Genomic DNA, 27,778 nt, shown 5'->3' with positions numbered 1-27,778 from the left:
ATCAAATTAAACTGTATTCATTTTTAGAAGTACAAATCTTACATTAATAAGACTTCACAATTGAAACATCCTTAGGAAAAACATATATAAAAATAGCTGACAGTTTCTGTGGATCCAAATGAAAACATGAGCTCATGATCCATGGATACAAACCCTGAAAGGTCTTAAATATGACTGAATACATTTTGTAGCAGTAGTGTATAGGCAATGCATTTTTTACTTAAGAAGTCCTGAGTCTGAGAGATCCAAGGATATCCATGCCAGGGTGGACTATTAAAGAAAACCTGTACTAAGAGAATTTAGAGGGTGACATGATGACCTCTTCAAAAAATACTAGTAGTCTGAATGTTATGCTTTTTCAGTAAATTCCATACTCTCTAAGTCACATGCCTCGTACACACGATCGGTTTTCCCGGCAGTCAAAAGTCTGTGCTTTTCCCCGTGCACACATGGCTGGTTTTCCCAACATGAAAACTGCCATGACAGCTTTGGTGGGGAAAACAGGCCGTGCGTATGCTCCACTGCAGTGTTTCCCATAGGAAAACTGCCAAACAAAAAAACGCAGAGAATCGTGGTGGGAAAAAGAGAACAAGTTCTAATTTTTTTGCTCACAGTTTTCCTGTCGATAAAACTGCTATGGAGCATACGCGCGGCCTGTTTTCCCGACCAAATGCAAACATGGCAGTTTTCCGGTCGGGAAAACCAGTCGTGTGTACGAGGCAACAGAGCTGAACAAGTATACAAATGAAGAGTTCTGCTTTTACTTTGTCTTTCAAGATATCTTGAACTGAAGCTGGAGCTTATCAGACAACTTGTAATGCATTATGTAAGTATTTTTCTACAATTTCCAAACTCCTTATATACTCCTGGAGTAAAAAATCGAATAAGCTGATATTTATGGTATTATGGTTTGAACGTGTAAAGTAGCAACGGACGGATGGATGGCCGCACACCAAAGAACTCTTTATTGAAGGAACATGAGCAAACATCGCAAATACACAGCAGAAATCAAAAACAGCCAACGCGTTTCACACTTAGTGCTTATTCATGTCCTTTGCTACTTTCCATTGCCTAGTGCATTGCCAGCACCCACATCCACCTGGACTTATCCACAATTGCACTTGGGATTTCCCTGGAGCGGTGAACCCCACCTCGCTCAGTTCTATGGTTTGAACGTGACACAGATTTAGTTGCTAAGATAAACCAAGTTTTGTTACAAGAATACTTTATATTATGTAATCTTCAGGCCTGAATTTATTTTTTAAGCATGGGTGCAAAAACAGCTCTAGCAGCAAATCGGAAGTTCTGAGGCTAAACGTCACTCCTTCACATTTTCATTCAGTTTTAGTTCGTTAACGAAAACTGAATTTTCGTCAGAGGATGAAAATGTGGTGTACCTTTAGTTTTCATCACTGTAAAAATACCGCTGATGAAAATTATGACAAAAATGCTTTTGTTGAAAAAATTAGCACTGCATAAAACAATATAGATTTCTGTTTAAAGGCGCCACATTTTCTTCTATGAATGAAAAACCTGACCAGAGATGCACAAATGTTTTACCAAAAGTAACTGCTTGATTATGTAAGTAAAGAAGCAGAGCATTTTATTTGAAAATGAGAAAATTTGGGATTTAAGTTAAGATTTTGCTAACTGGAAACATTCTTTCCTTTATCCATGAGTAAAATTTCATATTTACTTATTCTAGAGGGGTCAATGAAGCTTAAAGATTTGCAAGCACAGGCTGCCCTTTGCCTGGATAATAACTGAAGCCATTGTTATGAGATTTTAATATGTTATAAAGCCAGCTTGGAAATAACAGGGTTAATTTCCTAAAGGCTGTTCATTTTGCGCTTCAGCTCATTAACACTTCTAGTGCATGCATTAGAGGTGTTGAATATAGTCGGCGAATTGATGCATCCCAATTCAGCATCGATGTGGCGAACAGCTGAAATCGATTAGCAATTGCGTTATCCCGCCCCCCCTGCGCCGCACCGCGCTGAGCCATGCTGACCTGCGCCGAGCCCTGCCTCTCTTGGGTAAAAAGTAAAAGAGTGGTGATGATACAAGTGGTGATTGTCTGCGCTGTGGTATGGCTTGGCCGGATGAGTGAAATGAGGGAATGGTGAGTGAACGGGCTAATAGGGCCTGGGGAGTGACAGGTAGTGCAGACACAAATTAACCTTGACGGTTTTAAATAGGTACAGTCCTAACTGGGGTGTAAAAGAATACAGTGGAGTTTTACAAAGAAAGGTGTATGTGAAAATCGAAGCAAAAACTTAAAACGTGAACATAAAATCTTAGGTGGGTGCAAACCAAAAGAAAAGGACCGCAGTTTTTGTCTATAAAGGACAGACTCCCCATTTGTTTGCTGCAGTGTTTACCATATTGCACTCATCCCTTAGCCCACCTCCCTCCTCCCCCCTCTTTTTTCTCACTTCCCTTTCCCCTTATCCTACACAGCGCAGGAGCTTTCACTAATATTTACAGTGGTGATGATAGGTGGCTTGGAGCGGGAGCTGGATAAAAAGCCCCCTCCTAGCTGGGTGCTGCCGCTGTGACCAAGGAAACCCAATCTCCCTGCACTAATGTCATCATGGGCACTATGGGTTTCCCCAAATAAAATTTGCCTGACAGAAGATTGTGACCAGCTCCTTAAGGAGCCGGTTCACATATCTCTGTTGCGAAGCAGCTTGCACAGTCATGCTGTGTGTTTTTGGCTTAGTTTCAGGGCTGAATTTAGGCAAAAATTTGTCCCTGAAATGGAGAACAGGGACGCACTGGGCCCCCTGCCGAATTGTTGACATGATAATCGTAATCAAATCGAACAGTGAGATCAGAGAAGATGTGCGCCCCTAGTATGTAAATATACTTTCTGGACAAGAAGCAATTATCAGGGCTGCAAGGATCAGGGCTGCAGCTGCAACTAAAACAACAAACTTTCCAGTTCTGTAAAAAAAAACCTGTAAAAATGTTGCCCTTTTTTGAGGCTCAAAAGAGACATTTAGGAATATAAAACATGGAGGGGAAAATAATCAAAATTCCAGCTTGTAAACTTTTAAAACCATAATACCTGTAATGTCTTGATTGAGTCCAGACTGATAAACGTTTCTCTACCTGCAACAGTGTGAGCACTGATTTACTCAAAGGAGCACTTGTCTCTAGACATAGAGGTCTTTGGGGTCCAGTTCCTACTGTGGCACTGGGAGGTGGATTTCTGCTTATTAGCAGCCATTAGCAGCCAGGATTGCTTATTAGCAGCCAACGAAAGCCCCAACTTCTGACCCATTAGATTCTCATTCTTCAGGGGTAGAATTGTACTTTTGCCCATCATTACTTTGTGGATGGCATCCAAGGAAGGCCCAAACAAACACTTGCCCCTTAAGGGAAATTGCTTGATTTGCTTCTTACAGCAAACCAGCCTATGGGCCACATAATTCTCATTATAGGGATGGACTTATTTACCCAGTTTGTAGAGTTGCCTAATGGAACCCTCCAAGCATCCACCAAGAATCTTCAGGCCTTTGGATATACCTCCAGGCATTGTCTAATTACAGAATCCTCTGGATCAGGCTCCCTGGACCAGAGCATATATTTTGCCTACACTGTAAGTGCTTGGCAGGCTCATTTTGCAGCCACTGCCAGCTGCAGAGCTGCATCTGCCTAAGAGAAGAATGCCCTAAAGGGCATTTCCAAACAACCCTGTCTACACCTTGAGAACTCTTTATTTTTTGGAGAAATCCTCCTCTATAGGAAAGTGCTGAGCGAACCCCTTAGGGGGTAAAAATACTTATTCTGGGTGAGCCCAATAAGTATGCCTTACCTTCTGCAAATTAGGATGCATGGGAAAGGATATAGGGAGTTTTGGCCGCCAGCAGAACTCGATACAGGCCAGGACCCTAAGCCACTTCGAGAGAAGACTACTCAACAGAGAACTCCCATTCCCCACCAGGTTCCTTATCATCCCATTCCACAAAAAGGCCAGCATTTGTTCAACGAATGGTCCTCTAACCCCCCAACCTCCTGCGCCATTGAAAGAGGGTGGGAATAACCCATATTTGCATCCCAGACATTCCATACCAGTGAGAATCTCCAAGAGCAGGAAATGTAAGGCAGAATGGGTGCCTAAAATTGGGTTTGACAAATTTGGTTTGAATTTAGGAGCCAGCTAAAAAAGTTAGGAGCAAATTTTTATTAACTAACAAAACTTTGTCAGAGCCTAGACTTAAACCCATTCAAAATCTGATGACTTAAAGTGGTTGTAAAGATTTTTTTTTTTTTTTTAAACAAACATGTTATACTTACCTCCACTGTGCAGCTCGTTTTGCACAGAGTGGCCCCCGATCCACGTCTTCTGGGGTCTTCTGGGGTCCTCCCCGCAAGAACTCCACACATTCATGCGAGCGAGCGAGCATGGTGTGGAGTCCTTGCAGGCACGCTCCCGTGATACAGCGAGCGGCTATAGCGGCTCGCTGTATGACTCAACCCACCGCCCCCCCCGGCACGCCATTGGATGTGATTGACAGCAGCACCAGCCAATGGCTGCGCTGCTTTCCATCCATCCGCTCTAGCCAATCAATGGCCAGGCTGCGCGGCGAAGAGGATGTCGGGGCCGAAACGCGGGACTTTTGAGGGGCCAAGTAAGTATAACGGGGCGGTATTGCCTGAAGTTTTTTCACCTTAATGCATAGGATGTCTTAAGGTGAAAAAACGTTTACCTTTACAACCCCCTTAAAGACGATCACAACGATCACAAATCAAATTTAACTGAACTTGAGTTCTGCAAATAAGAGTGGGCAAACATTGCAAAGTCTAGATGTGGTGGTACTAGGTGGTTCAACAAAATACTGATACAAGATCCTTTTTCCAACTCATTGACTCTGTTTTTTATTTAAAAAAAAATTCTGACATGTTGGTGTTATGTCTTTTATTTAAATGCTTAACCTGGGGTGCCCAACCACCGGCCGAGGCATCTCTGTAGCCGGGCTGCGAAGGCTGCTCTGTCTCATGTGTGGCAAGCAAGCAGGCTGGCAGGTGAGCAGGTGGGCAAGCGGGCTGGCACATCACTGCAGTCCCGCCCTCACAGACGAAGGCTGCTCTGTTATGTGCAGCAGTGGGCAGCAGAGAAATTACATCATCTCTAACTGCCCGCCTTCACTCTGGGACCCTGCCAATGCGCATCTGCCAGTATCTCGCTCTGACGTTGAAAAGCTGGGGATAGACTGCCTGAAGCCTCTTTCTCTGCTGTCACTGTTGCCTGCCACCAAATTGCATTTACATTTAAAAAGTTACACGCTGCATCTGTAGTTTTTTGGTGACAGGCAACAGTGTGAAGCTTCAGCTGGTGGCAGGATAGTGACAATCTGCATCTGGTGGTAGGTGACGTGGCAAGTGGCAATCCACATCTGGTGACAGGCGACGTGGCAAGTGACAAACTGCATCTGGGGGCAGGTGACATGGCAAGTGACAATCCGCATCTTGTGGCAAGTGATGTAGCGAGTGAGAATCGGCCTCTGATGGCAGGTGATGTTATGAGTGACAAGCTGAACTTGTTTGCGGGTGACATGACAAGTGACAAGCTGCATCTGTTGGCAGGTGATGTGAAAAGTGACAATCTGCGTCTGGTGGCAGGTGATGTGGCAAGTGACAATCCGCATCTGGTGGCAGGTGACATGGCAGGCGACAATCCGCATAATTTTCTTGCACGCAGCTGGTCCCCAGTGTCAAAAAGGCTGGGGGCGGCTGCTTTAACCCTTTCACTGTCAAAGCCATTTTTGCGTTTTTTGCACACGTTTAAAAAATCATTTTAGGCCTAAAGATTACATATAACCCCAAAACATTATTTTCTGGAAGTAGACGCCCTAGTGATAGTTCCCCATTTTTTATGTCACACAATATTACTGCAAAATTTCAGTAAAAAACACATTAAAGTTAATTTTAGGGAGCACAAAAATTCAATTAAAGACCCAATTTTGTGGTAAAATTTAAAAGGTTGCACTGAGTAAATAGATACCCAAAATGTCAAACCTTATATTTGCGTGTGCCAAATTAAGGCGACAAACTTCAGTACCATATATCTTCCATGGGCAACCTTTTAAAAGCCCCCTATAGGTCATCAGTTAAGGATTACGTAGAAGGTCTGGTGCTAGAAATATTGGGCCAAATTCTCAAAAGAGATACGCAGACTTAACTGCTGTTCAGCCTGCGTATCCCTGTGCCTAACTTTGGAAACGATTCTCAAAAGGCTTTTTCCAAAGTTAGGCAGAAAATCTGACATGTGTAAGACACTTACACGGTCAGATTTTAGGATGCAGTACCGCATCCGCCACTGGGGGCATTTCTCATTGAAATCCAGCTTTGCGTATGCAAATGAGGACTTAAGCAGATTTTCAAAGCATTTCAGCACTTTGATTTCTGCCTAAGTTCCGAATTTGCCGGCGCAAAATTAGGGCTGGTTTTACAATGTGGAAAGTTAGCCAAACCTTGTAAAGGCCCATTCCAGCGACGGCATTTGGTATGCATTCCTGAGGGAGAACTCCACGGCAATTTTTAAATTCAAAACCGGCATGGGTTCCCCCCCAGGAGCATACCAGGCCCTTAGGTCTGGTATGGGTTGTAAGGAGACCCCCCCCACGCCGAAAAATTGACGTAGGGGTTCCCCCTACAATCCATACCAGACCCGTATCCAAAGCACGCTACCCGGCCGGCCAGGAATGGGAGTGGGGACGAGCGAGCGTCCCCCCCCCTCCTGAGCCGTGCCAGGCCGCATGCCCTCAACATGGGGGGGTTGGGTGCTCTGGGGCAGGGGGGCGCACTGCGGGCCCCCCCACCCCAGAGCACCCTGTCCCCATGTTGATGAGGACAGGACCTCTTCCCGACAACCCTTGCCATTGGTTGTCGGGGTCTGCGGGCGGAGGCTTATCAGAATCTGGGAGTCCCCTCAAATAAGGGGGCCCCCAGATACCGGCCCCCCACCCTAAGTGAATGGATATGGGGTACATCGTACCCCTATCCATTCACCTGGAGGCAAAAAGTAAAATTTAGTAAACACACAACACAAGGCTTTTTAAAATATTTTATTATTCTGCTCCGGATGCCCCCCCTGTCTTCGTTATTAGCTCAATTACCAGGGGGGGCTTCTTCTTCCGCTCTCCGGGGGTCTTCTCCGCTCTCCGGGGGGGGCTTCTCCGGACTCCGGGGGGCTTCTTCCATCTTCTCCCCTCTTCCGCTGTTGACTCGGCGAACCCCGGTTCTTCTGCAGCTCTCCGGTGCCTTCTTCTTCAGCGCTGGCTGCCTGCTATGTTTGTGTGTTAGCTCGATTTCAAACAGGCAGCCAGCGCGGTCTTCTGTGGCGTCAGGGTCTTCTCTTCCTTTCTTCCGATGTTGCCTCGTCGCCTGTTGTCGCTGTAATGATGGAAGCGCGCCTTGCATCCCATTTATATAGGCATCACCGTCCCATCATGCTCCGGCAGGTACCCACGTGGTGGGTGCACGTGGGTAGGCACCCACCACGTGGGTACCTACCGGAGCATGATGGGACGTTGATGCCTATATAAATGGGATGCAAGGCGCGCTTCCATCATTACAGCGACAACAGGCGACGAGGCAACATCGGAAGAAAGGAAGAGAAGACCCTGACGCCACAGAAGACCGCGCTGGCTGCCTGTTTGAAATCGAGCTAACACACAAACATAGCAGGCAGCCAGCGCTGAAGAAGAAGGCACTGGAGAGCTGCAGAAGAACCGGGGTTCGCCGAGTCAACAGCGGAAGAGGGGAGAAGATGGAAGAAGCCCCCCGGAGTCCGGAGAAGCCCCCCCCGGAGAGCGGAGAAGACCCCCGGAGAGCGGAAGAAGAAGCCCCCCCTGGTAATTGAGCTAATAACGAAGACAGGGCGGGCATCCGGAGCAGAATAATAAAATATTTTAAAAAGCCTTGTGTTGTGTGTTTACTAAATTTTACTTTTTGCCTCCAGGTGAATGGATAGGGGTACGATGTACCCCATATCCATTCACTTAGGGTGGGGGGCCGGTATCTGGGGGCCCCCTTATTTGAGGGGACTCCCAGATTCCGATAAGCCTCCGCCCGCAGACCCCGACAACCAATGGCAAGGGTTGTCGGGAAGAGGTCCTGTCCTCATCGACATGGGGACAGGGTGCTCTGGGGTGGGGGGGCCCGCAGTGCGCCCCCCTGCCCCAGAGCACCCAACCCCCCCATGTTGAGGGCATGCGGCCTGGCACGGCTCAGGAGGGGGGGGGACGCTCGCTCGTCCCCACTCCCATTCCTGGCCGGCCGGGTAGCGTGCTTTGGATACGGGTCTGGTATGGATTGTAGGGGGACCCCCTACGTCAATTTTTCGGCGTGGGGGGGTCTCCTTACAACCCATACCAGACCTAAGGGCCTGGTATGCTCCTGGGGGGGGAACCCATGCCGTTTTTTTCTTTGAAAATTGGCATGGAGTTCTCCCTCTCAGGAATGCATACTGAGCGACGCTGACATTTTTTTTTATAATTATTTGTTTTCCCGGCGCGTCTTTTTTTTTCACCCGTCGCAACTTTAGTGTCCCGTCGAAATTCTCAAAGCCGACCGGCGTTAATTACGTTTGCGCGCTGCACGTCGGGAAAAGGACGTCACACGCATGCGCAGTACGGCCGGCGCGGGAGCGCGCCTCATTTAAATTTTAAACGCCCCCAGGAGAGGAGGACCGCCTTACGACGGCGGCACTTAAGTTACACAGCGTGTAATTTCTACCTAAGTGCTTTGACGATCAGGCACTTAGGTAGAAATTTTAAGTCAGTGTAACTTAACTGCTGAAATTTAAGTTACGCAGAGTTTTTGAGAATTTGGCCCATTGCTCGCATTCCGGCGTGCATGGCGATATGCAACATGTGTATCGCAATCAACAGTTTCAGGCGTTGGCGCCCCGACGCATGCGTTTACGTTTGTAGGTGCAAATATGTGGGGTGCCTCAATTTTTGGGGGGAACCATTTTATGTGATTGGGTATAACTTACATTTTTTACAAAAATAGGGGATAAAACGTTTTTTAGTCACATGTTCTCTTTAATGAGACACCCAGGGTCTTTAAGACTCTGCATTTCTCCCCTGTGCTCCAGTGAATTTAATGCAATGCTCATCGCACCACATTACTTTCTTTCCTGGCTGGGAAACTGTCAACAGGAAGGGTCAAACAAAACTGCTATGCAGACGACTGGCATCCTCCTTAACTGATGGTCGTTAGGACGCCAGCAGCTAGAAGGTTGTAATGGTGCACAATGAAAACCTGTAGCTCTGTGTAACTAAAAGGCAGCCTTCATCCACATGCCAGCTTGTATGCAATTTTTGGGCAGTTTTTAGGCATTTTGCCAAGGCACCCCTGAAGAAACTTCAAGGCACCCCAAGGTGAAAAAGGCTGGTTTACATCATATAATCTTCATATTGCTTTCAGAAAATGGCTTATTCTTATGCGTGGAGGAATAGTTCAAGAATATGATTTGTTCACTGAACAGTACACAATGTATTTTTCCTTATATGTTTTTACTTCTATATCCTTTTCAACAACCACTAAACTCTAACTTATACTAATCACCTGCCAAGCTTCTGATCTTGCCCTATTCATTTTATTCTTAAGAAATAAACACATATATTTTTAAATATAAACAAGAAATTGTTTTTGGCTCCAAGGAAGAGTGGTTTGTGATTCATCGCTGGTAAAGAACAATTCATCAGAGCATAAAATAATGTAGCAATGTGTCATCTGCTGAGATATACTCTACTGTCATAAAGAAGAAGCTAAGCGGGTAGCCTATAATATAAATATACTACATGCAAAAGATCCTTAAAGCTTTGTTTATTTAGTTGTCTCGAGAATGCAGACAGGAAACTATAAACAAAGCACAAATTCATATTTAAGTCAAGTGGCTACAAATGGAACGTATGGCAGTATTTCTTTATCTGCAGAAAATATTACATCGATATAGGCATCCACCTGTAAATCTCTGTGCCAAGCATGGTTGTTTCAATGATATGATTGAGAAGGATGCAGTTTGTGCATTATTTTTTATTCCCTATACTTGACATATTACTATGTACCAGAACATTAAAGTAGCATTTCCAGAATTATAAAATAAAATTTGACAGCACCTGCCTGACATCTTCATCTCATACTGTATACAATCTGCACAAATGGTGCTTCTGCCCCTGACTGCATTGCCAAACCCATAACATAATGCAGATCATAGATTAATTATTTTTCTTTCCTTCCACCATATGTAAAAGAAAAAAAAGTCACTTGATTCACCCATCAGTACAGTCAGGCTGGTGGCTCCCAGATCCATCAATGGATCAACTTGGGTACAATCAGCTTGCCCATAAAATGGTTCGAATCTCAGCCAGTCCCTGCTGAACTGGCCCAATTTCAATCTACGTATGGCTGGCTTAAGATAACCAGCTAACTGGGTAAGAGATAGTGAGTGAGTGAGTGAGTGAGTGAGGCCCCGTACACACGTCCGAGGAACTCGACGTGCCAAACACTTCGAGTTCCTCGTCGAGTTCAGTGTTGAAGCCGCCGAGGATCTCGGCGGGCCGACTTTCCTCATTGAACAACGAGGAAATAGAGAACATGTTCTCTATTTGGCCCGACGAGTTTCTCGTCGGCTTCCTCGCTGAAAAGTGTACACACGACCGAGTTTCTCAGTAGAATCCAGCTCCGATCAAGTTTCTGGCTGAATTCTGCCGAGAAACTCGGTCGTGTGTACGGGGCCTGAGTGAGTGAGAAACTTGTAAAGCGCAACACATGCAAACTGAATCGCCTCTGGGCGCTGTATCCATTTCATGGGTAAAGAACCCCTTGACCTCAGAAGAGATGGGTTTTAATCTTTCTCCTGAAGGTCAAGTGGTTCGACTCCAGTCGGATGGTGGTTGGTAGTGCATTCCACAGCCGAGGTCCCTGGACTGCAAATCTTCGATCTCCTTTGGACTTGTATCTGGCTTTGGGTATCAGGAGTAGGTTTTGATTGGTGGATCGCAGAATGCGATTGGGGTTATGGGCTTTTATTTTTTCGCATAAATATGGGGGGGGCGTTGCCTTGAATACACTTATGCATTAGGCAGAGTGCCTTGAAAGTGATTCTGTCTTTTACTGGCAACCAATGAAGGGATCTCAGCGAAGGTGAGATTGATTCCCATGTTTTTTTGCCGGTCACTAATCGAGCGGCCGTATTTTGAACGACTTGCAGACAAGTGATTTGGTATTTGGGGAGTCCTAGATAGAGGGCATTTGCGTAGTCCAATCTGGAATTGATGATTGTTTCCACCACGACTGCCATGTCCTCTTTTGGGATAAAGGGGGTGAATCTGCGTAGTAGGCGCAGAAGATGGTCCGATCCGCTGACTACTGAGCCTATTTGTGCATCCATTGTCATGTAGGTGTCGAAAATGACTCCGAGACTTTTGACTTTGGTGCTAGGGATAATATTTTTACCCAGAATGGGCGGGGGAGTCCATGTTGACGCGGGGTGACTTTTTTGGTTAGCGTGAAACAGGAGAAGTTCTGTTTTTGAACCGTTGAGTTTAAGATAACTGGATGTCATCCAGTTATCTATTAGAGAGAGGGATTTCTCTAGTCAAAGATAATGATCCTTTTTGTTGCAGATGCGGAAATACAGTTGAGTGTCGTCTGCATAGGAGTGGTAAAGTAGCTTCTGGTTACTGATGATTTCAAAAAGAGGGCGGAGATAGATATTGAACAATACGGGTGACAAGGGAGATCCCTGAGGGACTCCGCATGATACCGTACGTTTTCCAGAAGTGAAAGATCCCAGTTTCACTGTTTGTGATCGGTTTTCCAAAAAGGAGGAGAACCAGGGTAAATCACCTTTCGCGACTCCGGCCACTTCAGCTAGCCTAGCTATTAGGTCTACCGTGTCGAAAGCCGCGCTTAGGTCCAGCAGGATCAGGAGACAAGATTCTCCTACGTCTGCGGCCTCTAAAGCATCATCCCATATTTTGAGCAGCGCCGTTTCTGTTCCGTGACCCGGACGGAAGCCTGATTGAAACGTGTCGAGTAATTTATGGGTGTCTAAATGCCGTTGCAGCTGTTGTACAACTTCTTTCTCCATTATCTTGGAGAAAACATTTAAACCTATTATGGGCCTCCGGTTGTTTGTGTCTTTGGGGTCAAGGGTGTTTTTTTTTAGGATTGGTTTTATTGTACCTTGTTTCAGCAAGGAGGGCACCGTGCCCTCCTTAAATGATTGGTTTATGAGCTGCGTGATAGCTGGTGCCAGTATATCGGCACTTTCTTTCAGCACCTTAGCAGTTTAGTGGGAATGATGTCATTGGGTCCTGTGCTGTTACGCAGAGTCCCGATGATGTTTTTGGTGGCATTGATGGAGATGGGTTTTAGAGTGAATTTTGGTGGTTGCGGTGGATTTATGTGGGTATTTGGTTTGGGATTTAGGGAAGGGTTAGTGACGATTCCATTTTGCTGAATACTTTTTTCAATTTTATTAATGAAATAATCCGATAATTCGTTGCAAAATTCTTGTGAATCAGAATTGGGGGCCTCTAAACAAGCTGGATTCATCGTCTGCGAAACCAGCTTGAAGAGTTTGCGGGGGTGGTTTAGGGCATTTGCGATGATGTTGTAGAAATGATTTTTTTTGGCCATAAAGATTTCTTTGTGGTATTTCTTTGTTATTGTCTTGTAAATGGTGTGTTTTTTTTCAGAAGAGTTCCTTTTCCAAGCAGTTTCTGCTCTTCTACGCTCTTGCTTTAGCAACATCAGCTGGTCATTAAACCAGCTGGAGTTGTTTTTCCGGATGCAAGTTTTGCGTTTTGGTGCCACCAAGTCAGCTGACTGTAGCAGCGCCTTGTTGATGGCGTCTAGTGTTTCTGTGGCTGTTTGTTTTAGTTGGATTGTTTTTATTTTGTTCCCTAGTGTTGTTTTGAAGAGTTCCGGGTGGAGCTTCTTTTGAGATCTAGTCCAGTGAGTTGTCACCGGTTTAGTCGTTTTTTTTTGGCTGGCGTTATTGGTGATTTTGAATTTAATGGCATGGTGATCGGTCCATGGTAGCGGCTCATTATCCAGGATGTCAATTTCCAAATCTTGTTTGAAAATGAGATCGAGCGTATGACCTGAGGCATGAGTGGGGCCTAGTATTAGTTGCTGCAGACCTAATCCTTCCAGATGGTCGATGCAGGCGTCGGCGACGGGGTCCAGCGAGGAGTTGGCCCAGAGGTTAAAATCCCCAAGCACCAAAAGATGTTTAATGCTTAGGGTGTATGAGGAGAGGAATTCTGTCAACGACGTGAGGAGGTGCGTTTTTGGGCCTGGTGGTCTATAGCAGAGTAGAATATGGACCATGTCTTGGGGATTTGTTTGCAGATAATATGCATAGTAGATAAACCCATTGTTTTATAAGGGATATACTACTGCAAAGTTGATTGCAGGGTGGATCAGATCCTACCCAACCTGATACAGCTGTCCTTTGGGATGGCCATACATTATACAATTTTATTGTCTAATTTCCTTTAGATTTACCTTCAGCTATGTAGTACAAAGGTCTCTCTGATTGCATACAAATTAAAAGTGTTAAGATTTAAGAAAACCATATATTATGAGATCAGACCTAAAGGAAAATGTATGGGCAAAAATAAAACAAGCCTTCTCTTTCATCCTTAGGTCCCAACAATTTCTCTAGATGCTCCGGATGATATGCATCTTTAATATGTGAGCATCAGATACATAGGCCTGCATAACTTCATATTATCCTAATGTTATATAACTAATTGACACATAGGTGTCCTTTATTTAATGCAAATAGGCTGTTCACTCACAAGGGTAGTAGTAGTTTGCACTCAGTATTTAAGATAAGACTCTGTTGGCTGACTATCCAATCATATGCAAGCAAAGTCAATTTTTGTTTTTTTCCTTGCACATGATTGGATCTTCTTTGCAAGTTTTCCAAAGCAGAAACAACACAGAAACAGGAGCGGGATGCCATTCTTGAAAAAAAAAATTAAAAATTCCTATGTCCACTCTCATCACTTACTAAAAATTGATAAGCAAAAAAACAGTAACTGAGTGAGGATCATACCATTGGTTTGATATTGTGGTGAATCACCCTTTGTGGTAATTGAGCACTTTGGTAGGGGTAGTCCAATATGGGGATTGTGCAAGTAAGTGAGGCGCCTCCTCCTTCCATTTTACATTACACGATTCCAACCCTAATATAACCAACCTGTCTTAATAGATTGTGATATGGTTTACCTTGGTGTTCAGTGCGGCATTTTTGGAGAAATTTGAGAATGTCGCTTGCTTCATCAAGTAGACTATTAAGTTCTTTTACCGAAGAGCCAGTAAATTTTCCTTAATACCAAAAGAAAAAAAAAAGCAGAACGATTATTAAAGACTAAAAAGATCAAATAGCATTTACATAAATTAAAATTAAATTGTACCTACCACTTTGAGATGATCCAGATCCTAAAAGATCTGCAGTATGCAGCTTTGCAAAGGAGTCCAGTATGGTGAAGAGCTTTTGTGCCAGGTATGAAACATGGGAGAATCCTATGAAAAAAATTGATTCAATCTAGTTGTTTTCACATGCATTTTTCAGTACATATTCACAGAAAGAAATCTGTTCATAAACTATATTATTATTATTATTATACAGGATTTATATAGCGCCAACAGTTTACGCAGCGCTTTACAACATCAGGGAAGACATTATAGTTACAGTACAATTTAATACAGGAATGATCAGAGGGCCCTGCTCGTTAGAGCTTACAATCTAGAAGGGAGGGTGAAGTGGAACAGAGGGTAGCTACAGCCTGATTCAGCAGACTTTTTATGTAGCTTTGAAGTTGGGGAAAGGGGAAACTGATGCATCATGCAAAATGACTATGCGCTTTACACTCTCCCTATTTAGGAACTACAGGGTAGTGCTTGGTAACAAATATCACTCTGCCTGCATTATTACAGACATGGTTGTATTGCCATGTACACACGGTCATTTTTTGGCATGAAAAAAATTACATTTTTAAAAACGTCATTTAAAATCATCGTGTGTGGGCTTCACATCGTATTTCGGCTTCTGAAAAAAAAATTCGAACATGCTGCATTTTTTAATGTCGTTTTTTAAAATGTAGTTTTTCGGGTTGTAAAAAATTATCGTGTGTGGGCTTAAAAGACGTTTTAAACCCACGCATGCCCAGAAGCGAGTTATGAGACGGGAGCGCTCGTTCTGGTAAAACTACCATTCATAATGGAGTAAGCACATTCATCAAGCTGTAACAGACAGAAAAGCGCAAAACGTCTTTTACTAACACGGAATCAGCTAAAGCAGCCCAAAGGCGAATAGAACTTCCCCTTCAGAGTGCCGTCGTACGTCACCGCGCTTTGTTCATCATTTTTCAAAAACAATGGTGTGTGGGCAACATCGTTTTTAATGATGAAGTTGGAAAAACGTAGTTTTTTGGACATGCTGAAAAATGTCTTTTTTTTTTCATGCCGAAAAACGACCATGTGTACGCGGCATAAGTGAAAAAATAACCAAGCACCTGAGTGAAAACCTACACAAAAAGAGTGAAAACATGAAAATCAAACTCACTTAGTTTGCAGGCTTTATGACAAACAGATGAAATACATACTGTATATGTGAGATTTTTAACTATTTCTGCCCATACCGTCTTGGGATTTACACAACATGGCTAAGTCTGGCAGGGCTAACACTCATAGGTCTTCTTTCCTGCTCCACCCTATGATTGGATGGTGAAGGAGAAAAGGCAGACTGATAAGCTCATCTCTCTCTCACTCTACTCTCTTCTCCAATCACCATGCCCCTTTTTATCACATAAACAGTGCTGCACAATGGACTGGCTCCTTTTACTATTTCTTCTATTCTAAGTCGGAGCTCTGCTGTGCATAGAAATTGTAAAGGCTGATAGCAGGTCAAATCCTGATACTTAGGGCTCTTTCACACGGGCGGCCCATTCAGGTCCGCCTGCCAGTTTTTTAGGCGGACCTGAATGGGCGCTCCATGCTCCTCTATGGAGCCGCGGATGTTAGCGGTGATATGCCCGCTGACATCCGACCCGCTCCCATCCGCCAAAGTGTGACGGAGGAAAAACCTACTTTTCCATCCATCTGGCAGATCGGATCGGGTGAACATGGACAGACGGTCCATGTTCATCCGATCCCCCCATAGGGGAGAGCGGAGAAAAGACAGGGCAGTCCCTGCACAGTGTGCGGGGACCGCCCTGTCATCCGCCGGCTCAGCGGGGATCAACAGAGCGATCCCCGCTGAGCAAGCGGAGGTTCACGGGGCGGATCATTACTGATCCGCCCCGTGTGAAAGGGGCCAAACACTGCTTTAATTTGAACAAGTACTGGTAATAATGTAATTATCTGTGTCTTGTATATCTGCCTGGAGTTCAGCTTTAAAGTATAACTAAAGGGAAAACTTTTTAGTTCTGGAGAGAGTGGAGAGGAATTAGAACACTTGTCGGCTTTTATTGCTGTCTGTGCCCCACCCATTTTTTTTGTCCTGTTTACCATTATTATTGAAAATGAAAGTAAGGAAAATCACACATTTTGGGTTTTCCCCAGATCAGAAATAAAAGGGAAATCATCCAGGAGGAACACTAGTTCCACCAGTGTAAACAAGTGGATCCCCGTTGTGACAGGTGACATGACAGAGATCTACTGTTCCCAGTCATCGGGAACAGTGATCTCTGTCATGTTCCTGCCAGCCCCCCTAAAGTTAGAACACACCTAGGGAACACACTTAACCCCTTGATCGCCCCCTACTGTAAACCCCTTCCTTGCCAGTGTAATTTTTACATTGAGCATTGCATTTTTAAAGCACTGATCAATGTAATAATGTCACTGTTCCCCAAAAATGGGACCAGTGACATTGGGATCAGAATTGTCCGCTGCAATGTCGCCGTCATTACAAGTAAAAACAATAAAAAAAAAAAGTCTCTAAATCTATCCCATAGTTTGTGGACTTGATAAGTTTTGCGCAAGCCAATCAGGATACAATTAAGATACACCTTTTTGCGGTTTTGTTTTACTAAAAATAGGTAGAAGAATATATATCGGCCTAAACTGATGAATATATATTTGAATTTTTTTGGATATGTATTATTATGTATATTTTTTAAATTGCGCTCTTTGTTTATAGCGAAAAAAAATTAACCGTAGAGGGGATCAAATACCACCAAAAGAAAGCTCTATTTCGGTTAAAAAAGAGGACATCAATGTTGTTTGGGTACAGTGTCGCACGAACGTGCAATTGCCAGTTAAAGCGGCGCAGTGCCGTAACACAAAAAATGGCCTTTTAATTAAGGGCGCAAATCTTTCCAGGGCTGAAGTAGTTAAGTAAAACTTCCACCCACCCCAAGACAAATACTGCAGCTACTGACTTTTAATATATGGACACTTACCTGTCCAGGGAGCCCACAATGTCAGCTGTCGGGTGCAGCCATTGCCATTGTCAATAAGGGAACCCAGCAGGGAAGACTTTAGGCTTCACAGCCAGGTCCCTTCTGCACATGCTCCACTTTTGGGTGGAACTCTGCTTTAAAGGAGAAGTATGGACAAAGCATGTTTGGCTATATTTCTCCTGGGGATCACAGGAGTGCACTTAGTTCTGCACTGCTGTGTCCCAGATTCAGCCAACAGCTGGCTAAATCCCAATGTCAGCTGACTTCACAAAGCTGGTCCAGGATAATGTCAGGATCTGGCCAGCTGCTTGATTGGCATCTGAATCAGCCTCTTAGTGTGCTGCTGAGAGCCTAAGCCAGCCGCTATCACTCCCCTGCATGGTGCCCCAATGAGCACTGGCTCTCTGCTCACTGAAGACTGAGAACATTTATGTGATTGTTCTCTGTGTTAGATTTGGAGGGGGGCAGCTGCAGCCAGGGCTGGACTGGGACAAACATTTGGCCCTGGACTTCATCCAGACTGGCCCACTTTGACAGGTCTCTCCCATGGTGGCCGGACAACTCCTGCACGCCTCCCCTGGCCACCCAAGCCCCCTCTTTCCCTTTTCACTAGCCATTCTACTTTAGAGTAGAGTAGAGTAGAACGGCTGGTACTGGTACTCCAATAGGCAGTACCAGTGGGGAAGCTAGACATTATTTCACCGGGGGAAAGAATCAGTTCGGTGCCCCCCTTATGGCACAAAATTAGGCAAAAGTGAGAAACTCCCAGGCCATAGCTGTTGAGTCAGTTGTCTGTCCCCTCCCCCATGCTCCTCTGTTGTCCCCCCTGCTCCTCCCCCTGCTTCTCTGCTCCCACCAGTTGAGCGCTGCGGGGAGGGAGAGGAGGTGAGCGCCGCTGGAAGGGAGAGACAAAAGAGCGGAGGGGGGCGGAGGTCTGCTGTCACTGAAGCTGGCCCACTGAGCCATCGGCCCACCGGGAAACTCTGTGTAGTCCCAATGGCCAGTCCATCCCTGGCTGCAGCTGAGGTTATTGCCGCAGCCATCTAGTTGAGTATATATGTTGTTGTTTTGTGACTCCATACTTCTCTTTTAAGATTCGTGACTGTCTTTTGCAAAACTACCACATGCAAATACATTTTAAATGAAATGATTTCATTTTTCAAGCAGAGCTCCCCGAAAAAGGGAAAGCTCCACTTGTCTGCCTCCTCCCCCCTCCACTGCCACATATGGCAACTTTTGGGGGAGAGTGGGTATCTGATTTTGACAGGTACTTGTTCCCACTTACTGCTCAGTTTGTCACAGCAAACTGATCTGGAAGTACACCCACCCTCCTTACATCGTAGTCGGCGCATTCACAAAGCTTAGCATTTAGGCTGGATTCACACCTATTCATTTTTAGTGTTTTTTGCATTTTGCAGATTTGCACTACAGTTCATTTAACATGGTTTTTCTATAGAATACGTTCTGTAGTGCAAATCTGCTAAACGCAAAAAGCACAAAAAATGCATAGGTGTGAATTCAGCCTTAGGAAAGTATCCAAGTCTTTTTTAAAGAAATCTACTGGGCTGGACAGAACCACCTCTTGAGGGAGTCCATTCCACATTTCCACAGCTCTTATTGTGAAGAAAGCTTTCTGTATTTGAAGACTAAATCTATTTTCCTCTAGATGTAAAGAGTGTCCTCTTGTCCTCTGTGATTACCTTAAAGTGAATAACTGAACACCAAGTTCACTATATGGACCACTTATGTATTTATACATGTTGATCATATCCCCCCTATAATCTCTTCTTCTTAGGAGAGAATAAATTCAGTTTCTCTAATCCTTCCTCATAGCTGAGCTCCTCCATGCATTTTATCAGTTTGGGTTCTCTTATGTGCACTTCCTCCAGTTCCCCCATATGTTTTTTTTGTGAACTGGTGCCCCAAAACTGAACTGCATATTCCAGACGAGGTCTTACTTGTACAGGGGCAAAATGATGTCTCTCTCTGGAATCTATACCTCTCTTAATACAAGAAAGAATTTGTCTCACTTTGGAAACCACAGCTTGGCATTGCATTCCATTATTGATCTACCAGAACATCCAGATATTTCTTCGCCATTGATTCCTCCAGTTGTACTCCCCTAGTATGTATGATGCATGCATATTCTTAGCCCCCAAGTGCAGAACTTTACATTTATTAACATTAATCCTCATTTGCCACATAGTTGCCCACATAAACAGTGCATTAAGGTTGGCTTGTAAATTGTAGACATCATTTACAGACATTATTCCACCACTGCATAGCATGGCATCATCTGCAAAGACTTAAATGGTACTTTGAATCCCAGACCCAATATCATTTATAAATATATTAAAAAGTAAGGGTCCCAGCACTGATAACCTTAGACCATTCAGAGTATGAATCATTAACCACTGCTCTCTGAATATGGATTTTTAGCCAGTTTTCTATCCATTTACAAACTGTTTTTTCAAAGCCTGTAGACTTTAGCTTACAAATTAGCCGTGTGTGGGGAACTGTGCCAAATACTTTTGCAAAATCCACATGTACCACGTCCACAACCACCCCTCTGTCCAAAGTTTTACCTACCTCCTCATTAAAAAAATTGGGTTTGTTTCATAAATTCTGTCGTGAATCCATGATGTCTGTTGCCTAAAATATATTTTTTTCCAGCAAGAACTCATCCATGTGGTCTTTTATTAAACTCTCCAGTATCTTCCCAACTATAGAAGTTAAACTAACAGGTCTATAGTTACTTGGTAAAGACGTTGACCCCTTTTTAAATATGGGCACCACATTGACCTTACATCATTCCAGTGGTACTATTCCAGTCATTAAAGAGTCCCTACAAATTAGAAGCAATGGCTTTGAAATAGCAGAGCTCAAATACTTTCAATTTTCAGGTTTCATATTCCCCTTGATTAAAAAAAACTCTGTTTTGTTAAAAGGTAACATTTTTTTTTTTTTAGAGGAGTAGTCAGTGCATTTGATTAAAAGGAATTTCTAATACCAGTGATTATCTTTCATTATTATACTCTAAATCAATATCTATGCACATTTTCTAGACTAGTACAAACAATAATACAGCAGTGGAGAGGTACTTGTATTATTTGCTGTGCTCTGTAGCTCAGTAAAAATTGTACTTATTACATATGTGGAGAGACAGAGAGAATGTGATCAGAGCAGTACACAGCTATAAACAAACATCTCTCAAAAACATGTCTGATTAATGTTGTACAAACAATGTGAATCAATTTTCACTTGAAGGAATAGGCCAAATTATAATAATTACCCATATTTGAAGACTAATTATTTTATCTCATCCGCGCCAAGAACATAGCATGTTTGCTAATAGAATTTTGAAGATTTATAAATGTTTGCCAAGATGAGCTTCCTATCACAGAAAGACACTAAAAGCTCTAGCCTGTATTATTGGAACATATGTGTATGCATATTTTCTACAGGTGAAAATTAAAAGAGCTGATAAGGTCACTTATAAATGGATGACAGTTCTGCATAATTAAAGTGAACATAGATTTATTAGCATTCAATGAGAAAACTGGTATGATATTGACTTACGTCTCTGCTGCCCGCTGCACTGACCCATAATGCCCACATACTTGGGTTCTGTCTTCACAGGTGAAAGTGCTAAAACACGTTATAACTGCAATGCTCACATACAGACGGGATGTTTAATGGGAGTCAAATAAGCCCTCAAAAAATACTGGTGCCTAATCCTACATCTGTTGTTACTCAAAAGACCTCTGTGTATTTCAATTCAAAACAAAGTAGGTCAACTTGGGGTAATCAAACCTGCTCCCCAACAAAAACCATGTGAACCAAAAAGTGAAAGGAACCAGTGCACCAAAAGGAAAAAAACCTTAAAGTGATTGTAAAGTCAGAAGGTTTTTTATCTTAATGCGTTATGCATTAAGATAAAAAGCCTTCTGTGCACAGCAGCCCCCCTAATACTTACCTGAGCCCCATCTAGATCCAGTGATGTTGCACAAGACACTTGGCTGGCAGGGAATCCCCTTCTCATTGGCTGAGACAGCAGTGTGGTGCCATTGGCTCCCGCTGCAGTCAATCAAAGTCAGTCAGCCAATGACTGAATGTCTGAATGGACACAAGGAGCTGTGGGACCCGAGAAGAGGAGGATATGGGCTTCTCTATGCTAAGCCACTGCAGCAGAGCAGGTAAGTATGAAATGTTTGTTATTTTCACTTAAAAAAGAAAAAAAAACTAGACTTTAGTATCACTTTGAATTAAAAATAGAGCCAGGCACTGTTACGTGACAATCACGCAATATGTTCAATGTACATTAGACATAAGTACAATTGTTTGGGTTGCTAGTTTAACCTCTTAATGCTGCCCGCTGGTGGAACATTAGGGGGCTTTTATGTGGGGGGGGCATGGCTTGTTTATCATGTGACTGCTGTGATTGCCTCTCATGGTGGTCATGTGTTTAGGATCCTGTTTCGATGGCTTCCAATCAGTAACCTTGACCAAAAGTGGTCACTGGTCAGTGACAGCTTGATCAGTGATCACACTCTCGGATTACATACTCAGGCCTCTCTCGTTTATCTCTTACAGCTGGCTTCCCTGAATACTAAATCCCTATGGCTGCTAGTATCATTACTTTCTTAATCCAAGGTGGTAAAAATGTAGAGAATTTCCCTTATTCTTCGGATTTTCCTTCGTATTTTTCAGAAAACAGAGGTTGCATAGGTTCTGGTGACTAGAAGTTGCGCTCTCACCAGGAAGCCCTGTTAAATCTGGATGCAAAAAGCATGTACAGACCACATGGAGGTACACTGAACTTTCTCATAGTTGCAATTTTTGCAGGATAGCAATAACAGAGCACATTTTTGTATCATGGATATGGGCAGAACCTGTGTCAGGCTTTTATTGTGGTCATTCACAGACTTTCTCTAAAAGATTTTCTTTCACTTCCTGTTAGACATTGGATATTGGTCAACTGAAAGTGAAGAGGAATCTGTCCAGTGGGAAGCCAAACAACAATATAAAGCTGCCAAATGTTTACCTCTTCCCTTTTCTATCCAAATCTAAAAACAAAGTTCTGGCTGCTGCTCTGTAAAATAACCTCAATCTTGTCATAAAGTGAATATCCTGTTATTTATGTATGCACTGTGGTTGTCATTCCTGTCAGTGCAATGTAAATAGCAGCTTGGACACTGTGGGTTCTCCATCCCCTGGCTTGGAATGCCCTCTCCAATAAACACATTAGAGACACATTTACACATTCTCTTGGCTTCCTATGCTGCCATCCATCTGCTCTGGTGGCTGAAAGCCTGTTTGCTATCTCTGAATGCCAAACTTCTTTTTTTATTTCTCTTGTACAAGTGCAAGCATGAAGTGCAATTAAAAATATCTCAAATGTCCTTTCTGATGTACAGTACATGTTAATCATAATATTAAATACATAAAGTTTATTTGCTGACTTCATAAAAATGCTGCGAAATGGAAATTTCATTGGACTCAGATAAACATGGCTTGGAGTCAATAAACTGAAAATATTTTATACTCTATTGGATGCAAGACAAAATGGAATAAATAACCACATGGCGGTTAAATGGCATAAGAAAATATAACTAGAAATGTACTTTTATATAAGATCAGCTGATCTTTAAAAGGTGCATTCTGTCAGAGCATACTAAATGATTTAACCCTTTCCTGTCCTGTGGCATTTTACAAATTGCAACCAAACAAAATAAGTTTTTATGACATTCTCTTAATATTTTCTAAAATGGTGGTAGTCATCTTATCTTCCTCACAGCAAGAAACCGGAAGTCAGATTATTTTAGCTACTTTGTCAGGCCAGGTACTGTTACTGACAGAATTATCCAGTTTAGTACAGTTTGATTGGTTCACACCCTTTTCACCACTAATTTAAAAAAAGTGTGCATGCACACATAAATATTTGAGTGTACCTCTAGGCAAAGCATTTTTTTAGATTTGGATAGAGAAGGGAAGGGTTGGACCCTCTGTCAAGTTTTTATTTCCATCTGTATCCCCAATAGAAATATTCACCCTCTCAATTTGCCATAGCGACCATTGTCAAAGAGAACGAAAGTGGGGGGAATTCCAAAAATTTAGAGTTGCCCCCGAAACGTGAGGTGGGGAGAAATTATCCTATGGGTCCTCCAGGGACAACTGTCCAGGGCTTGGTTCACACCTGTGCATTTTTATGCGCATTTTACAACTCATGAAAAGGCATTTGTCATTTTTTGTATTATAAAAAATGAGGCATGCCCAATTTTACATGCATTTATCTGTATTTTCTGGCCCATTGACAGCTATGGAAGTACATGAAAATGCATCCACACTGGTAACAACAAAGAAGCACAATACATGAAAATGCATGTGAAATGTAGAAAAAATAGCACTTAAAAAATGCAAGCAAAGATGCATGACAGTGGAGACAGAGAAATGTGAACAGGGCCTTATATATCTCAAGACTGATTTTTCTAAGGTTTTATGGACTGATGAAATGAGAGTGAGTCTTGATGGGCCCGTGGCTGGATTGGTAAAGGGCAGAGAGCTCCAGTCCTACTCAGACGCCAGCAAGGTGGAGGTGGAGTACTGGTTTGGGCTGGTATCATCAAAGATGAGCTTGTGGGGCCTTTTCGGGTTGAGGATGGAGTCAAGCTCAACTCCCAGTCCTACTGCCAGTTTCTGGAAGACACCTTCTTCAAGCAGTGGTACAGGAAGAAGTCTGCATCCTTCAAGAAAAACATGATTTTCATGCAGGACAATGCTCCGTCACACACGTCCAAGTAATCCACAGCGTGGCTGGCAAGAAAGGGTATAAAAGAAGAAAAACTAATGACATGGCCTCCTTGTTCACCTGATCTGAACCCCATTGAGAACCTGTGGCCCATCATCAAATGTGAGATTTACAAGGAGGGAAAACAGTACACCTCTCTGAACAGTGTCTGGGAGGCTGTGGTTGCTGCTGCACGCAATGTTGATGGTGAACAGATCAAAACACTGACAGAATCCATGGATGGCAGGCTTTTGAGTGTCCTTGCAAAGAAAGGTGGCTATATTGGTCACTGATTTGTTTTTGTTTTGTTTTTGAATGTCAGAAATGTATATTTGTGAATGTTGAGATGTTATATTGGTTTCACTGGTAAAAATAAATAATTGAAATGGGTATATATTTTTTTTTTGTTAAGTTGCCTAATAATTATGCACAGTAATAGTCACCTGCACACACATATATCCCCCTAAAATAGCTAAAACTAAAAACAAACTAAAAACTACTTTCAAAAATATTCAGCTTTGATATTAATGAGTTTTTTGGGTTCATTGAGAACATGGTTGTTGTTCAATAATAAAATTAATCCTCAAAAATACAACTTGCTAATAATTCTGCACTCCCTGTATATATATGTAATATAAAAAATGTTCCTTCTGAAATGCTAGTTGCCTAGCTGACTCTGGTTTTAGTCATTTCTGAGTGAGAGACCTGGGAAAAGCATGCAGGTCAGTAAAGTCAGATTAAATTTACATATTCCAATCTGCATACCATTGCTTCAACAAGCCAGAGGACTATTTTTCGAGAAGGAAAGCTCAGAAATGGCCATCTCCATAGTTATCATTGCAGAAGTTAAAGGTTTAACATGTTTTATTTTTAATAGTCAGGATTTAAATACCTCTAACAATCAACTGTGCTTCAAGAATGTAGCTGATGGGACATCTGTGAACTCCAACTATCCGAAAACAGTTCAGGAGGCTGTCAGGAAGCTTATATGTTTCTGGGCCAATCGGTGACCTTAAGAAAAAATGCTACATAAGATACATTCCAAACATATGAAATTACAACATACAGAGGCATCAGAGTTAAAATTCATGGCCAAAGTCACAAAATAGGGGAAAGCCCAAACGCAAACTCTATGGTCCCAGAAGCCAACGTAATCAAGTCTGTTCATTTGTGACAGTAATAAAGGAAAATAAAGTCAGCCAAAAGTTGACAAAATTAAAAAACAATACTAAAAATATATTTATGCAAATGTAACACAAAAACACAGTATTGGTGGTAGACTAGAACCTTTCTTGGCTTTATTGGCTTTTCTTGTCTCCATTGGGGGGAGACCTCTCACTTCCTGTCCCATTGACAACTTTGAACATGGTGCAGCAAATGAGAAAAAAAAAACTCCCAGTGGAGACGCAGACATCGATAAATAAACCCTGACATTGGTTCTAACCTATCCCACTCTATCCAAAACAAACAAAAGGTTTTGGCCAGAGTTTCACTTTAAGTGTGGATGCATCTGTTAATAAGTAAAAAAAAGTTTCCACTTCTAATTAATTAGGAATTTTGTAGGTTAGATTGGGTTTGTATAACTTAAAACGCATACACTTTAGAAAGTAATAATATATCATTTTATATTTAACGAAATATCTTTATTTCACAAAAATATTTCTTACATGGTAAATCCCTGACACTGCAGAACGTGCTGAGTTTTCTAATAAGAAAGCCCAACACTATCTTTATGCTTGTTGGCAGTCACAGTTAAATGACAATTTTGTCAGTCCCCTTTCTGCTATGAAAGGGGGATTTCCCTCCCTTGACTCAATGTCAGTGCACACATTTGTCAGCAGAACTAATTTCTTTAAAACATTAAATATGGTCACTGTAATGTAATTTTTGAGGATTATTTACTTAACAGTATTTAAAGCTGAGTGAGAGCTCTGCTTGTTAACTTAAAGTGTTACCAAACCCAGGACCCTGCATTCACGATATCTGGTCTCCCACAATACACAGGACATGCAATTGTTTTAGTAAATATAAACTTCTAAATACATTTTCTCATGAGTAGTATATAGCAGTCTTGTGACTTCTATCAGTGTCTGAGTAAAGTTTATAGGAGGAGTTTTTTTTTCTACTCTGACAGTCCTATAAGGCTGCATGACTTCTGACCCTCTGTCTGGACAGTTCTGATTGGCCCTGTGCTGATCGCATGCACATTCCCAAGAAAAAAAAGAAAACTCTCTAATAATGCACACCAAACTGAGCATCTGCAGAGTGACTCCAAAGGCTCTGTTTTATCAAAAGATGGATTGGGGACAGTGGAAGGAGAGGATCAGAGAACACATGGTCAAACAGCCTTTTTAAACAATGCAGAGGATTAACCTCTTTAGGTTCCACAGTGCTTTTACTGTTGTGGGTTTAGTAACACTGTAAAATGGCATAGGGATATTAGTTATTCTTCCCAGAGCTTTTAAAATGACAGTCGGTCTCAGTAGTTTCTGAGACCGCCTATTGGTTTTTAGTGACTATCTGTGCCCAGGAGTTGATTGCTTCTGCTGCTGGGCTTCCAATCTTGCTATACTGCTCCATAGAAGTGACTGTAGTGGATTTCTGTTAAGACAATGCTTCCACATTGAATAAATGTGATGTCATGAGTACTGCCATATCATTTCCTCCAGGTATGTAGGCTAGGAGAGAGCTTTGTCTAGCATCTCCCTGCAGCAGTAGATCACTGTTATAGTGATCTATTGCTGGCTGATTGTAGTCAGCAGTTGATCACTATTAGAATTGCTACTACATAGCTTCATGGGGTGGGGGGTAAGTTATTATTAACCACTTGCCATCCGGCTGCCGACTATTTACGGCTGCAAGAAGGCTCTAATCTGCCGGGATACGGCCTCTGGCCATGCCCCCGCCACGTCACACAGGTGCTGATGCGCCGGTCTGGTTTCCGCGATGTTCACCGGGCACCCTGCGGCAGTCACAGAGCCAGGGACGTGGATCTCTGTGTGTAAACACAGAGATCCACGTCCTGTTAGGGAGAGGAGACCAATGGTGTGTCCTTTGTACATAGGGACAACCATCGGTCACCTCCCTCAGTCAGTCCCCTCCCCACACAGTAAGAATCACCTAGCAGGGAACATATTTAACCCCTTGATTGCCCCTAGTGTTAACCCCTTCCCTGCCAGTCACATTTATACAGTAATCGGTGCATTTTTATAGCACTGTTCGCTGTATAAATGTGAATGGTCCCAAAAATGTGTGAAAAGTGTCCGATGTGTCCGCCGTAATATTGCAGTCATGACAAAATCGCAGATCGCCACCATTACTAGTAAAAGAAATAATAATAAAAAAAGTAATAATTCTATCCCCTATTTTGTAAGCGTTATAACGTTTTTTTTTTTTTTTAAATGGGATATTTATTATAGCAAAAAGTAAAAAATATTGTTATTTTTTTTCAAAATTGACGCTCTATTTTTGTTTATAGCGCAAAAAATAAAAACCGCACAGGTGATCAAATACCACCAAAAGAAAGCTCTATTTGTGGGAAAAAAAGGAC

At 42.8% G+C, this 27,778-nt stretch overlaps 1 protein-coding gene across 1 annotated transcript in view; it reads right to left on the bottom strand.

Moving 5' to 3' along the window:
* The window catches only part of LOC120926622 (dynein beta chain, flagellar outer arm-like), a 533,844-nt gene that overhangs the window by 380,987 nt on the left and 125,079 nt on the right, over nucleotides 1-27,778 (bottom strand). Inside the window, 3 exon segments of the mRNA XM_040336739.1 lie at nucleotides 14,266-14,364; nucleotides 14,458-14,562; nucleotides 25,121-25,239. Coding sequence (XP_040192673.1) covers nucleotides 14,266-14,364; nucleotides 14,458-14,562; nucleotides 25,121-25,239 — 323 coding nt within the window.

The sequence above is a fragment of the Rana temporaria genome, chromosome 2 (assembly GCF_905171775.1).
Source record: "Rana temporaria chromosome 2, aRanTem1.1, whole genome shotgun sequence".
In the NCBI taxonomy this organism is placed as follows: domain Eukaryota; kingdom Metazoa; phylum Chordata; class Amphibia; order Anura; family Ranidae; genus Rana; species Rana temporaria.
The sequence above is the reverse complement of the archived record's forward strand: the minus strand, read 5'-3'. Positions and strand labels throughout refer to the sequence as shown.